Genomic DNA, 15,399 nt, shown 5'->3' with positions numbered 1-15,399 from the left:
CCAACTCTCCACCCTCTGAGCACCTGCACTTAGGTAGCTGAGAATTGCAGGAGCAAAAATAGACAAACAAGGGCAGGTTGGTATCATGTGCAGTCAGTGGTCATTGATGTGAATTTCTGTTTTCCTGTATTGCATTTTTTTGGTTAACTTGCTTTACCCACTGCCAGAAACAAATTTCAAACCACTTGTATTCTCTGGAAACTTTTGAACTTCTTCTTTCTGATGCTTGAGAAATGACCTCATCCCCTTCAAATCAATATAAAACCATTTCGTAGGAAAGCTCTAGACTTTCTACCATGAAACCAATTAATCTCTGCACCCACATTACCTCCTTTCTGAAACAATAAAGGGAGCATCCCTACAATTCTGAGGTTAGCTTTACCCATATGGGGAATCCCATAACCATCTATGAAGTGCCCTATAGTATTGCTGAATCACCTCCCCCTTGCCTCTACACTCAGCCTCCCTACTAGAGATTTTCTGTCCTCATAAATGCGTAGATATTTTAGAGGTAAAACCAATAATAGTAATAAAACTTCCTTCAATCCCATCTCACCATCTAGCTATAGGCGGCTAAATCTACTTGAGTTGCATCCCACAGACATTTTACTCTGTGATAAGAATTCCTTGGGGCCGGCCCAGTGGCGCAACGGTTAAGTGTGCACGTTCTGCTTCTCGACGACCCGGAGTTCATGGTTCGGATCTCGGGTGTGGACATGGCACTGCTTGGCAAGCCATGCTGTGGCAGGTGTCCCACATATAAAGTAGAGGAAGATGGGCACGGATGTTAGCTCAGAGCCAGTCTTCCTCAGAAAAGAGAGGAGAATCGGCAGTAGTTAGCTCAGGGCTAATCTTCCTCAAAAAAAAATAAATAATTTAAAAAATTAAAAAACAACTGTCTTCCTTTATTAAAAAAAAAGAATTCCAAAATACGCATTTGGGACTCATTGGGACGTTTAAAATCTATATACCCACCACCTAGTTTAAACTACCTATCTGGCAAATTATTTCATAGCAAGACACAGATTTTGACGTTCCACCCCTAAGCACCTCAACAATGCATCTCCAAAGTCTAAGAGCACTGCTACAATACCATTAGTACGTCTAACAATGTTCTTTGGCTTTCCATTGCTCTTGGGATAAAACCCTAAATCCTTAATGTGACCTATAATGTCCAGCCTCGTCTCACACCACTGCCTCTGACTCTACTCTGGCCGCCTGGTTGATACTCCATTTCTCAGACACGTCCACCCCTTCCTTCCATAAGGGCGGTGTACGTGCAACTTCTTAACCATGTAGCAACACTACCCCCGTTAACATAACTTACTTCTCTTCCTCTTTTGAGTTTTAGGTGAAATGTCACTTTCTCAGCAAGTCCCCTCCATGTTCCTTGTTTCTTTCCCTTGTTGCATGCTCTCCACCTTTATCTTTGCTTTTTTCCACAACTGTAATTGAGTCATCCAGCAGCTCTCAACATGAGAACCAGCGGGAGCAATGGCATTGCCTGGGAATGCACTAGAAATGCAAATTTTCAGGTCCCTCCCCAGAACTACTGAACCAGAAACTTTCTGGGTGGAGCCCACCACTCTTCTTTTATTTTTTATATTTCTTTTTTAAATTTATTTTATTAAGGCCACATTGGTTTATAACATCATATAAATTTCAAGTGTACATCATTTCTGTTTCGACTTCTGTATAGACTGCTCATACACTGCAGGGTGGGAATGTAAACTGGTACAGCCACTATGGAAAACGGTATGAGGATTCCTCAAAAAATTAAAAATAGAAATACCATATGATCCAGCTATTCCACTTCTGGATATTTGTCCAAAGAACATGAAAATGTTAATTTTAAAAGATTTATGCACCTCTCTGTTCGTTGCAGCAATATTCACAATAGCCAAGACTTGGAAACAACCCAAGTGCCCATCAACAGATGAATGGATAAAGAAGATGTGTTACATAGATGTATACAATGGAATACTATTCAGCCGTAAAAAAGACAAAACCATGCCACTCCCCTTTTTTAAAACGTTGATGTGAAAGTCAAATGGGTTGAAGGAAGGATGGATCATTGATCTTTGGGGTTATTTCTTGGGTGTGCTTGCCCTGCAGGTTGGAGGCATGTGAATTGACTTCTGGTTGTTGTGAGGTGCTCTCCTCGGCCCTCTCCTGCAACCAGCACCTGACCAGCCTAAACCTGATACGGAACAATTTCAGTCCTGGAGGAATGATGAAGCTGTGTTCAGCCTTTGCACATCCCACATCTAATCTACAAATAATTGGGTAAGTCAATGGTGATTGTCTTCTGAGATACAAACCTCCTTCTCTTACAGGCATGCTAGTTGGTGGAGAAGCAGTTTATCAGAGAAGTTGAGATCATCACTCAGCAACAAGATCTTTATTCAACCAATAAGTGCTCACTATATTCCGGGCACTGTGCTGGGTGCTGGGGATACAGGGGTGTGGAGTCAGAGTCAAGGTGCCTGATATCATGGGGCTTACTTTTGGATGGGTTGGTGGAGAGCGGAGAGAAAACATACAAATAAAATGTTTATCTTCAAAAAACTAAAAATGGAATTGCTGTATGATCCAACTATTCTACTTCTGGGAATCGAAAGCAGTATCTCGAAGAGAGATTTGCACACCTATGTCCACGGCAGCATTGCTCACAATAGCCAAAAGGTGAAGACAGCCTAAATGTCCATCAACGTAAGAACAAATAAATAAAATGTGGTCTATCCATACCATGGACTATCATTCAACCATAGAAAGGAATGACGTCCTAGTACGTGCTACAATGTGGATAAACTGAAACATTATGCTAAGTGAAAGAAACCAGACACAAAAGGTCACATCAAATCCTCATAAGTTGACACATGTAAGTGCTTAGTTCCTTAGAACACGAGAAACATTAAAGTATTGTCTTTCTATTTGAAGGATAAGAGAGAGAAGCCAGCAAAGGGGAGGGTAAGGAGTAGTGGCAAAACTTAAAAAAAACAAAACAAAACAAAACAAAAAACGGGGATGTGGCTTCACGAAAGCTAAGAGAAGATGGGGTTTTAAGAAGGAAGTAAGCAAGCCTTGCGTCTAATGCTGCTGGGAGATGGAGAAAGAAGAGAAGAGAAGAGAGTCTGCTGGCTGTGGCAACTTGGAGCTGATTAATCACTTTGAGCAGTTCTGGTGGGACAGTGAAAGCATAAGTCAGGCTGAGCTGGACTGAAGAACGAACGAGAGAGGAAGTGGAAACGTTGTGTGCAGACTAAGAAAGTTTTTGCTCTGGAGAGGAGAGAAAAGAAGTGGGTCGGCCTGGAGGCGGTGCAGGCTCAAGTCAAGATGCTTTTAAGACAGTGAGTATCAGCACGTGCTCCACTGTGTCTTCTAGAGCAAGCAGTTGAAAAAGAAACTTAAAGGTTCCATGTTGTACGTCCTGGAGCACTGGATTGGTAAAGGTCACAAAAGATTAAGTAGGACTCTCCTTTAAGATTAGGGTGCTTCATTCATGTGCAAATGAGGGCTTAGAGATGGAGTTTCTATGTTTGATGGTAGAAAGAGCATTTGCCATTTAGCGCCCCATATTCACAGACAAAAGAGAAGTTAGGGGCATCCCTGGGAGTGAGCAAGTACAGTTAGGATGGGGGAAGTAAAGACTGGACTAGAGAAACATGGGCTGCAGCATAGACAGCCCACTCAGGTTGGTCGTGACGTATTTGCATCAGTAGCAAACTTCCTATTTGAGTAACTGTTTTCTCCTCTGTGGTCCAGCTCTCAGCAGTTGGCTTTATCCAGGGATCAAGTTTTGGCAATGGATGTAACCAGAAAGAACACAAGAGTGGTTGAAATGTGGGATGTGAGGGGAACAGGGGGGAAGTGAAGGTGGACGGGGGGATGGATGGGAAATTGTGGCTCAGTGGATGGGGAGATCTTGATGTGATCAAAGAGAATGGTTAGAGTGATCACTTCAGCAAACGAGCTGAAAAGGCAGACGGGCAGGTTTGAAAGACAGCATTTTTTACCAATGATTCAGGAGGTGGTATAGCCTTTGACAAGATCAGCTTGTGACCATGGGACATAGTAATTGAGGTGGAGCAGAAGAGTCAGACCTGGGCGTTACTAATTGACCTTTCAGGAGCCTGGCTCTACATCTCTAAAACAGGGCTGATGCGATGTATCTATTTGAATACCTGTTTCTCTCTCCTCCCCTAGAATATAAGCTTCATGAGGGTGGGGACTTTGCCTTGTTCATCACTCTGCCCCCAAACCCTATAGCAGGACCCGGCTTAAAGTCAGTCCTGGAGAAGGAGTTCACGGATGGATGAACAATCGTGCCTGCCTCTTAGGTTTCTTGTGAGGGGCAGTTGCCCATAACAGCTCAGTGTGGTATCTGACACATAAGAGTTCCTTCCATGTAGGGATTTACTTTGACTCTGTGGGAGAACATGCTCCTGCTCCTCGAGAAGAGGCTTCAGATCCTTGATGGGGTTTCCAGGAATTTTGAGGAAGGGAGAAGAGTCAGAAGCAAAGCCCCAGAGTAATCAGTCCCCTTTCTGCCTCCCCAGGCTGTGGAAATTGCAATTTCCTGCTCATGTACGAAAGATGCTGGAGGAGGTGCAGCTACTCAAGCCGCATATAATCATTGATGATGGTTGGTATTCTTTCGATGGAGATGATCGGTATTGGTGGAAAAACTGAAGACATGAAAACCCTCCCCCACCACACCCATCCCGATGGAGGAACTTTAAAAGCTGTCTTCAGGGGCAAGCTGTGCCCGAAAGTTCCTTCCCAAAGATGGAAAATGATTTCTGATCCTCACAAAGCCCTTATTGGTAGTGATCCTTGTGTGTCCAACATAACTTGGTTATTGCATTTGCCTCTGTTGTAGGCTTCTGACCTTCAAGTCATAGGACCTCAGTATCTACAAAACGTCTGTCCTACCTCGGACTGTGTAGAGAGAATCAAATAAACCCTGAGAGCCTTGGGAGAAAGTGTCCAGTGGCCTTCTTGACCCGGAGGGATATGATGCAAGAGCAGAGGTGGGACAACTTAGTTTCTTAAAAGTGGCCCCCTGGGGCCTGCCCGGTGGTGTAGTGGTTAAGTTTGCATGCTCCGCTTCAGTGGCCTGGGGTTCGTGGGTTCAGATCCCGGGCCTGGACCTACACACCACTGACTCGTCAGCCAAGCTGTGGCAGTGTCTCACATACAAAATGGAGGAGGAGGGGCCGGCCTGGTGGCGCAGCGGTTAAATGTGCACGTTCTGCTTCGGCAGCCTGGGGTTCATCGGTTCAGATCCTGGGTGCGGACACGGCACCACTTGGCAAACCATGCTGTGGCAGGCGTCCCACATATAAAGTAGAGGAAGATGGGTATGGATGTTAGCTCAGGGCCAGTCTTCCTCAGCAAAAAGAGGAGGATTGACGGCAGATGTTAGCTCAGGGCTAATCTTCCTCCAAAAAAAAAAGATGGAGAAAGAGTGGGACAGATGTTAGCTCAGGGCCAATATTCCTCACCAAAAAAAAAAAGTGGTCCCCAGATTTCAATAATACAACTCCACTGGTTTAAAAAAAAAAAAAAACCTAAAGGGCCAGCCCAGTGGCATAGTGGTTAAGTTCGCATGCTCCACTTCAGCGGCCCAGGGGTCTCAGGTTTGGATCCCAGGGTGGACCCACACACCACTCATCAAGCCATGCTGTAGAGGCATCCCACATACAAAGTAGAGGAAGATTGGCATGGATGTTAACTCTGGGACAACCTTCCTCAAGCAGAAAGAGAAGATTGGTAACAGATGTCAGCTCAGGGCCAATCTTCCTCACCAAAAAAGTTAAAAATAAAATAATAAAAAGTTAAAGCATGTACCTGAATGTCAAAGGATGTTATAAGTGTCACTCAATATCTGAAATAGAAACACAAAGCTGAACTTATTGCTTAGTGTGGTAAAGGAGAACTGATCTGCCATGGTCTGAGTAGAGCAGAGTGCTATTCTCATGCAGGTAGTGATTTGGAGAAGGGAAGAGTTCAGGGATTGGTGGATCTTCGGGTTGAGTTGACGTGTAGTTACTCGGGTGAGACTGGCACTCACAGGTGTGTTTTTCAGAGTGAATCCCTCCCTGATTGACTGAATTTCAGTAGCTAAGGGGAATCATTGGTTGTCTCGTAATGGCGCGTTCACTGAGGCAAGTTGTCTTGGGTCCATTTAATGGGTTTAAATTCGTTTGGGTAGCTTCTTGTTGCCGTGGGTACAGAACAATCAGTCTCTTCCTAGGAGAATGGGAAATTCTTGTGTTCTTAACCGTCTGTACTTTTTATGATTTTCTATATTTATTTCTCTAATCCACAATGAGGATGAAGGTGAATGATGATGAAAGCTGACACACACAGCCTTTATCATGTGTTCAGGCTCTGTTCCAAGCACTATCTATAAATTAACTCATTTGATCGTCAAATTCAAGCATCGTTTTTCAGATCTGGACATGTTTTTAGGCTTGTTTAAATCAGACAGTGATCGATCTGCCTCCACTTGCTCCTGTAATGTGGCTGATGAGAAGTTTATGTCAGGCATGGGAGAAATGTCAGCCCTGTAAGTTTACTTGGGTTTATGTTCTTAGCATTATCTTCAAGCTGTGGTTTCCTTCCAGGAATACTGTTAAACACCTACATGTTCTGGGGAAGTTAGTTCACATTATGTAATGCTTGTACATTGGACCAATGGGACGTGGTTTTTGTGAGGTGAATGTGGGGGAGAGGTGTGCCACAGTTGGTTGTTCTGAGTTAGAGGAGTCCCAAACTTCCTCCTGAATACTATTTCCCCACATGGGACACATAACCATCTGACATACAGACCAGGTGAGGCAGCCACCATTGATGCTTATGTCAAATACTAATAAAGCATTACTATTTTAGTCTTTTTAGATAATTCACCTTATATCTTATATAGCTAAAAATACGTGCTGCCTTCCTTCTGTGTCCAATGGAGCATCTTGAGCAATGCCCACCGCCTGACCCCCCAATAGTATGTGTACCCCATTTAGGAAAATTACTGCCTAAAAATGAAGGCAACAAGTTTTTGATTCAAACCTGTGATAGCATCCTGGCATTTCTACTAAATGATTTCTTGTGACACTAGACAATGTCAGCCTCCATCGGCTTTTGTTTCCTTCTCTGTAAAATTTAAAAAAAAAAAAATAGTACCTAACTCTTGTGGTTGGCTTGAGGAGAAGATGACTTACTGAAAAAGCTCTTGAAGCAGCTGGAACTTCGCTCATTCCACCAATGCTTATTAAGTAGCTACTTGCGTTAGTTATCTATAGATGTTCATGAGATAACCACAGACTTAGCAGCTTGAAACACACATCATCTCGCGGTTTCTGTGGTCAGGAGTCCAGATATGGCTTAGCTGAGCCTCTGCCTCAGGGTCTCACGAGGCCACAAGGTGTCAGGTGGGGCTGTGGTCTTATCTGAGACTCGACCAGGGAAGGAACATCTGCCAAATTCAAGTGGTTCCTGGAAGCGTTCCTTTCTTTGCAGGCTGCTGGGCTGAGGACCTCAGCTTCTTATTGGCTGTCAGCCAGAAGGCATTCCCAGCCACTTGTCACATGACCACAGCAGGTCACTTCTTCAAAGCCAGCAAGAGAGAGAGTCTGTCTGCAAAACAGACTTACAATTTCATGTTATCACAGACGTGAGATCCCATCAACTTTGCCATATTCTATTTGGCTACAAGTCACAAGTCCTGCCCACATGCAAGGGGAGGAGGTCCCACAAGGGTGTGAACACCAGGAGGAAGGGATCATGGGCCGCCCTATAGTCTGTCCCATACACTACTCTCTGCCAGGGGCGGAGGAGCCACTCTTGACTCACTTCTGCATGTTGGAAAGGGCAGCGTTATGTCTTTCTCTTGCGCCCTTCAGCCTTCTCCAAGCGTAGAGAAGGAGGGATTTACCTAGTTCATAAGACCAGGAGGCAGAAACTGGACCTGTGTGGCTTAGCCCCTTTGGGCGCTCTTTCCAAGCAGCCAAAGGTTTGCATGCCCTCTTTCGTCCTCCATGCAGCAATCTTCTGGGGCTGAAGGACCTGGATGATGGTGAAGTGCTAGGAAGCTGCAAATGCAGGCCATTGGACTGATGGAGCTTTGAGTAATAGAGGTGATAATCTGATTTATATATCTAACTCATTTCTCATTTGATTCTGAGTTCCAAAAGGAGAGGATGAAATCGTGGTGGTTCTTTAAAATCCCCAGCCCCTGTGTGCTGGCCACTGGTCTGGGGCTGACAGTTCAGCCACAAACAAGACGGACAAGATCCCCACTCTCTCCAAGCTTATTGCATTCCGGCAGGGCGACAAATGCAAGAGCCGTGAATGTCTGGACAGTCAATCCTATAAGAAAAACAGACCAAGACGTGTTAGCAAGAGAATGGGACGGCTGTTTTTGACTTTGGAGCCCAAGGAGGCCACTTTTTTTCTGCACTGTTTGTATTTTTTTTAAGTCAGGTTTGGTGTATGACTTACATACAGTAGAAATTTCCTCCTCCTTAGTGTGATGATCTGTGTTGACAAATACTTGGACAGCCATCCTCAAAATATATAGAACAGTTCATCTTCCCAAAAAAGTCCCTTCGTGCCTGTTTGCAGCCACTTCCTCCCTTACTCTTATTCCCTGGCGACTGCTGGCCTGGACAAGGCCACTCTTAAGGAGCGTGATGGTTAACTTCAGGCGTCCACTTGACTGGAATGTGGGGCACACAGATATTTGGCTAAGCATTTCTGGGTGTGTCTGGGAGGGTGTTTCTGGATGAAATTAGCATTTGAATCAGTGGACTGGTAAAGTGGTTTGCCTCCCCAGTGTGGGTGGGCATCCTCCAACCCGTGAAGCGCCTGGGTAGAACACAAAGGCGGAGGAAGGAAGAATTCGGCCTTCCTGACTGACTGTTGAGCTAAGGCACTGATCTTCTCCCGGCTCGGTGCTCCTGGTTCTCAAGCTGTCAGACCCAGTGGGGAATCTACACCGTCAGCTCCCCTGGTCTCCAGGCCTGAGGACTCAGACCGAACCTCCCCAGCGGCTCTCCTGGGTCTCAAGCTTGCAGGTGGCAAATCATAGGACTTCTCTGCCTCCACAATTGCTCATAATAAATAATTCTTCATAGTAAACACACATGCACATATATGAAGAGATTTTATGACATTTTATTACGTAGTTTATTATATATTTTGTTGGTTCTGTTTTTCTAGAGAATCCTAACACAAGGAGTAAGGTTTAGGCAGAAACCTGAATATCAAGAAGCTGCTCACCATGCAGCACTCTCAGGAGGGGTTTTTGGGCCCAGGGACAGCTGGTGCAAAGGCCCTGAGGTCAGAGCCAGTATATAAGAAGGATGGGACACAGTGGCATGTGGTCAGGGAGGGGTGCGACCCAGATCCTGTAAGGACAGGCGAGGCCAGTTCAAGGACCCTGGGTGTTATTCTGAGCATAGTGGGAAGTCACTATCAGGCTTTCAGCCTGACAGCAAACTGACCAGATCCAGGGAACCTCAGTGCCCCCCACCACGGGAACAGGAGTCCTTTACCTTGGCAGCCAAAACCGACTTCTGAAAAGTAACAGGGGTTCTCAGATTATCTCCCAAAGAGCTGATATTTATACTCAAAGAGCCTGGTGCTCACATCCCGATTGTTCATTCTCCACGTGCACGTTTATTTTTATATTTGCACCATGGAATGCAAAGCAGCTAGAGGGCAAGGACCCTCTCCTGAATCACGACCCTTGACGAATCCAGCAGTATTGCCCTGACCTTGTAAATCTGGCCGGGGGCTGGAGGATGCTGCCTCCTTGCTGACTCTGGAAACTTCACTTGCCATTTTCTCCACTGGGACATTTTCCTCATGTCATATGATACGGACTCCACTTCTACCCGCCCTGCCACACTCTGCAGATGGGTAAAACGGGATGTGTGTGTGCGGTGGGTGAAGCCACATCAATTCTGATACTTTCAACGACAAATAACAGAACCCCTGACCTGCAGGCACTGAATAGAAGTTTCCCGTCTCACACAGTAACGAGTCCGTGGGTGGGTAATTCCAGGTTTAGTTAATTCAGCAGCCCTGGGAGGCCAGGATTCTGACCCCACCTCTCGCAATTCCCTTGGACTTCCCCTGATGCTCACTAGGTGGCAGTAGAGTGTCATCCTTGTCTTCATTCATGCGCAGATGGAGAAGAAAGGATCCGCTCCCGTGTCTGTGGCAGGTTTTCCATCCTCAGTGCTGCTGACCTGGGGCTGAATAATCTTTTGCTGTCAGGGGAGGGGTTGTCCTATGCATTGTAGCATGTTGAGCAGCATCCCTGGCTTCTACCCACTGGATAACAGTAGCACCCCCGGGCTCCCACTCATGACAACTAAAAGTGGCTCCAGACATTGCCAGATGTTACGTGCAGGATACAATTGCCTCTGCCTGAGATCCACGGCTCTGCATTAAGAGGGGAAAGCTCCCTCAGAAGCACCCCCGGGGCTTTCCTCATCCCCTACTGAACGGGACTGGTTCACAGGCAATCCCATAGCGGCACGTGGCCACTCTTTGTTTCTTCTGTAGGAAAGGGACAGCTGTTTAGTAGACACCCAAGAACTGCCAAAACCTGGAAGCAACCAAGATGCCCTTCAGGAGCTGAATGGAGAAATAAACTGTGGTTCATCCAGACAATGCAATATTATTCAGCACTAAAAAGAAATGAGCTGGGAGCCACCGGTGGCATAGGATTATGTGTGAGTGCTCCAGTTCGGCAGCCAGGGTTTGCTGGTTCAGATCCAGGGCATGGACATATGCACCACTTATCAAGCCATGCTGTGGCAGGCGTCCCACAAATAAAGTAGAGGAACATAGGCACGGATGTTAGCTCACGGCCAGTCTTCCTCAGCAAAAAGAGGAGGATTGGCAGAGGATGTCAGCTCAGGCCTAGTCTTCCTCAAAAACAAAGAAAAGAAAAGAAATGAGCTATTAGGCCATGAAAAGACATCAAGGAAACTTAAATGCATATTACTATGTCAAAGAAGCCAATATGAAAAGTCTACATACTGTAGGATTCTGACTCATTCTGGAAAAGGAAAAATTATGGAAACAATAAAAAGATCAGTTGGTGCCAGAGGTTGGAGAGGAAGAGGGAATGAATGAACAGGCGAGCACAGAGGATTTTTAGGATGGTAAAACCACTCTGAATGATACATAATGGCCGATACCTGTCATTATACATTTGTCCAAACCCACAGAATGTACGACACCAAGAACGAACCCTACAATGCAAATTCTGTGTAAGAAAAGCTTTTAACAATTATTTCCATAGCTGTCAATATCTTTGCACTTTTGATAATAAGCTCTGTAAACTAAAAAAAAAAATGGTGAACCCTAAGGTAGACTATGGACTTTGGGTGATGATGACATGTCAGTGCAGGTTCATCAGTGTAACAAGGGCGCCAGTCTGGTGGGGGTGTGGAGAAGGAGGAGGCTGGGCATGTGTGATGGCAGCAAGTATACCAGGAATCTCTGTACTTTTTTCTCAATTTTACTGTGAACTTAAAAGTACTCTGAAAAAAATAAAGTATTTTAAAAAAGAAAAGAGTATAACTGCAGGGGTCTTAAATTTTGGTGAAAACCAAGTCGGGTTGGGAGTGGACCCCTCCTTAATTTCTATGGCCTGAGAATGCCTGTGTCAATCAAATGATTTTTCTTCATTTTTTGCCCCAGATTATTAGGGACCATGATTAAAAGCTGAGAGGGAGGGGAGGGAGAAGAATTCAGAGAGCAATTTAAAAAAAAAAAAAACCTCCTTCCGCAACTGTTATGAACTGAATGTTGGTGTCCCAGCAAAAACTCATATGTTGGGGCCAGCCCGGTGGTGCAGCGGTTCGCACACTCTGCTTCGGTAATCCGGGTTCGCCAGTTCGGATCCCAGGCGCAGACCTATGCACTGCTTGGCAAGCCATGCTGTGGCAGGCGTCCCACATATAAAGTAGAGGAAGATGGGCACGGATGTTAGTTCAGGGCTAATCTTCCTCAAAAATAAAATCCACATGTTGAAACCCTACTCCTAAGATGATGGTATTAGGAGGTGGGGCCTTTGGGAGGCGATTAGGATTAGATGAGGTCATGACGAGATCGTTTATACTTTTTATAAAGTAGAAAAAAATAGTATGGTCTAGGATATTGTTCTAATTTTTTGATTAAAAAATTTAACAAGTGAAAAAATTAGTTAATTTTATGTTTGTGCATTTTACCTCAATAAGCAAAAAAAACAAGCTCTAACTCAGACCCTGCGTTTGAGTAATATGCCATATACTAGTCATGCATCACTTAGCGACAGGGCTTCATTCTGAGAAATGCATCATTAGGTGATTTTGTCTTTGTGTGAACATCACAGAGTGCACTTGCACAAATCTGGGTGGTATGGCCGGCTACACACCCAGGCTTTGTGGTACTAATCTTATGGGACTACCGTCAAACATGCGGTCCATCACTGACCAAAAAGTTGTTGGGCAGCGTGTGACTGTAAGATACTCTACTGCCCCTCATCCCAAAGTGTATCTTTTCATTATTTCGTGGACACTGCTGTTCTCAGAAATCCACATGGTAGGTGTTGGCTCCATAGTCGAGTGGTTAGGTTCGCTCCCTCCACTTCCACTGGCCTGGGTTTTTGCTGGTTCGGATCCTGGGTGCAGATATGGCACCACTCATCAAGCCATGCTGAGGCGGCGTCCCACATGGCACAGCTAGAAAGACCCACAACTAAAAATATACAACTATGTACCAGGGGACTTTGGGGAGAAAAAGGAAAAGTAAAATCTTAAAAAAAAAAAAATCCGGATGGTGGCAGCAGAGACAATGTTTTCCTAGCGGGCCCCTGAGGAGGCTCCAGAATGGGATGATCCAGCTTACCAGGTTGCAGGGAGCGTTTCTGCTCTGCACCGATCACAGAGTCGACAAACAGAAGGCTATCGCGAAACTGTTCTGGGTTTATCCACAGCAGGGAATGAAGCTAAGGAGAGGGAGGGGCTGCTGAGGTCCAGGACCAAGGGGCGGGATGGAAGAAGCTGCCGAATGAGACGGGGTCATGGGCCGTGTTTCCATCCCATTGGGAACCACAATCCATCAACAGATCTTGGGCGAGTGGCTTCACTTAACCAATTAACACAGTCCAGTCACATCTATCCAGCCTCCAGCAGAATCCAGGGGCTGAATCCCTGCAGTACTGTGTCTCCTTGTAAATCTTTGAAGTGTGGCCTCACCTCTCTGAGGCTGCTTCTCCCTCTGTCAAGTGGAGGAAATAGTTGCTACTTCATAGTGTGTGGATTAGACAAGATAATATCCATGAGACGCTGGGCACATAGTAGGTGCACATTAAGTTGGATCTGCCTTCCCAGAGTCTCTCAGATACTGGCCATCTCAAAACCCTCACTCGTGTGTCCCCTCACTGCCAAAGGCAGATGGAGGTACTCACTTCGTACACTGTTGGGGACACAATCAATCAGTCTAACCTCTGGAGAGAGACCTTATCTGTCAGAATTCAAATACAGATCCCCCTCCATGCGGCTCCCAGATGCCAGGATAAGAAGAAAGAGTTTTTTTGTATAAATGCCGAATAAAGAGTCTTGTTGTTATAGTAGCAGAAGGCAAGAAACAATCTGTGCATAGGACTCGGACTAGATAAATAAGACGTTATATCCACAAGGAAATGTTTTGAAAATATTAAAAGGAATAAGATGATGTATCTGAGCCTCTTGGGAAAAATCTTGGATAAATAGGTGAAGAGATGATAGATACATACATATATACACAGAAAGATACAAGGATAGATAAATGATAGATACATACATACGTTATAGATACATACATACATAGGCAAATGGCAGAATAATGTGCATGGTATGCTCCCATTGGATAAATTAATTTTAAAAGGCACTTGTATGTTCACTGAGTATCTCAAAGTATAATGTAGGGAGAGGAATGAGGAATCTGGGAATTGGTATAAAAGAGACTCGGTAAGTAACCTTTTCCTCCAAATATCTATTCCTCTTTTTAAAAATCTTGTGACCAAACATATGGATTTCTGACCCAAATTCCCCTAGCATAGCCCCCGTTGATCATAATGACTTTATCCATCAAAATAGTCTTTTGCTTTGCTAGCTGGTGGCCACATCCATTTCACAAGTACTCCATGAAGTATAGACCAGTGCGAGTGTGGGCATTCTAATCTGACCATTAAGCTCTGCTAATTACTAGCTGAGAAAGCCTGGGGAAAACTCTTCAGCTCCCCAGCCTCTGTTTCCTCATCTGTAAAATGCGGTAACACCTCCTCATGAGATGGTTGGGGGCTTTAGAAGGTGATGCTTGTGGATGAAGCTGAGCTCCATCACCGGAGACCCAGCTATGGGGTTCTGTCCATGGTACTGAAGGACTTGCCCCAGAGGCCTGGGAAGGTGGGAGATTTGCGCATCAAGGTAGCAGAGGAGGTGAAATCAATGAGGCCAGAAACAACCCCCTCCCTACCCAAAACTTCTTTGGGAGGTAAGTGGAAGGGAAAAGATGAGTGGATGTATAATACACACACACAAATACACAAACACACAGAGGCACATATACACACACAGATACAGACACAGACACATACACAGAGACATACATGCACATATAACATGCACACAAAGATACACACAGACACACTGAGATACAGAAACACACATGACACACAGACATACAGGGACACACACACAATATTCACTTCTCTAAGGATGGCTTGGGACACACCAGCCCCTAAGATGCTCTATGAATGGAAGATTTCATGATCGAACAAGTTCAGAAAATACTGCATGTTATAACCTACCCCCAGCCCCCACCTTTGCAATTAAAGGCTCCTGAAGGGAAACAAACAAACAAAAACACTTGTTTTATCATTTACTCAGTGAACAAAATCTTGACTCGGTGCCTACCACGTACCCAGCAGTGTTCAATGTGATAGAAAATTGGAAACCAGCATTTCCCAAGGTATTTGAACAAGGGACCCTGTTTTCTCCAAGCACCTTATCAATATTCCCTGGAACCCACATTCTCCAGGGCATGCTTTGGGAAATGGGGTGTCAAGAGTTTAGCTAAGCTACTCTGTGGTTTTGCTGCCTTGGCATCCATTTTATTTGGCCAAGTGCCTTGTAGGGGCCTGAGCTGACAGTGGCCCCCTCATATAAGCACATGCACTACACAGAGGTCCCAAGAGTGACAAGCAAATGTAAATTCCTGCTATGACTCCCTGCTTGACACCCTTGTGAGCAAGTCTCCCCCTCCTCCCAGCGCCTGTATGCCCTATCCTACCCCTAGATGAGACCCCCCATGGGGCTCACCAAAACCTCACTCTTTTGGTTTGAATTGGCCAAT

General features: G+C 45.2%; 1 protein-coding gene across 1 annotated transcript in view; it reads left to right on the top strand.

Moving 5' to 3' along the window:
* NLRP5 (NLR family pyrin domain containing 5) overlaps window positions 1–4,692 on the top strand; it is a 30,882-nt gene extending 26,190 nt beyond the window's left edge. The window contains 2 exon segments of the mRNA XM_046682090.1: window positions 2,116–2,286; window positions 4,560–4,692. Of these exon segments, the coding sequence (XP_046538046.1) occupies window positions 2,116–2,286; window positions 4,560–4,692 (304 nt within the window).
* Window positions 4,693–15,399: the final 10,707 nt, after the last annotated feature.

This window comes from Equus quagga, chromosome 13, assembly GCF_021613505.1.
Source record: "Equus quagga isolate Etosha38 chromosome 13, UCLA_HA_Equagga_1.0, whole genome shotgun sequence".
NCBI lineage: Eukaryota > Metazoa > Chordata > Mammalia > Perissodactyla > Equidae > Equus > Equus quagga.
This window is presented reverse-complemented; position numbering and strand designations above follow the sequence as displayed.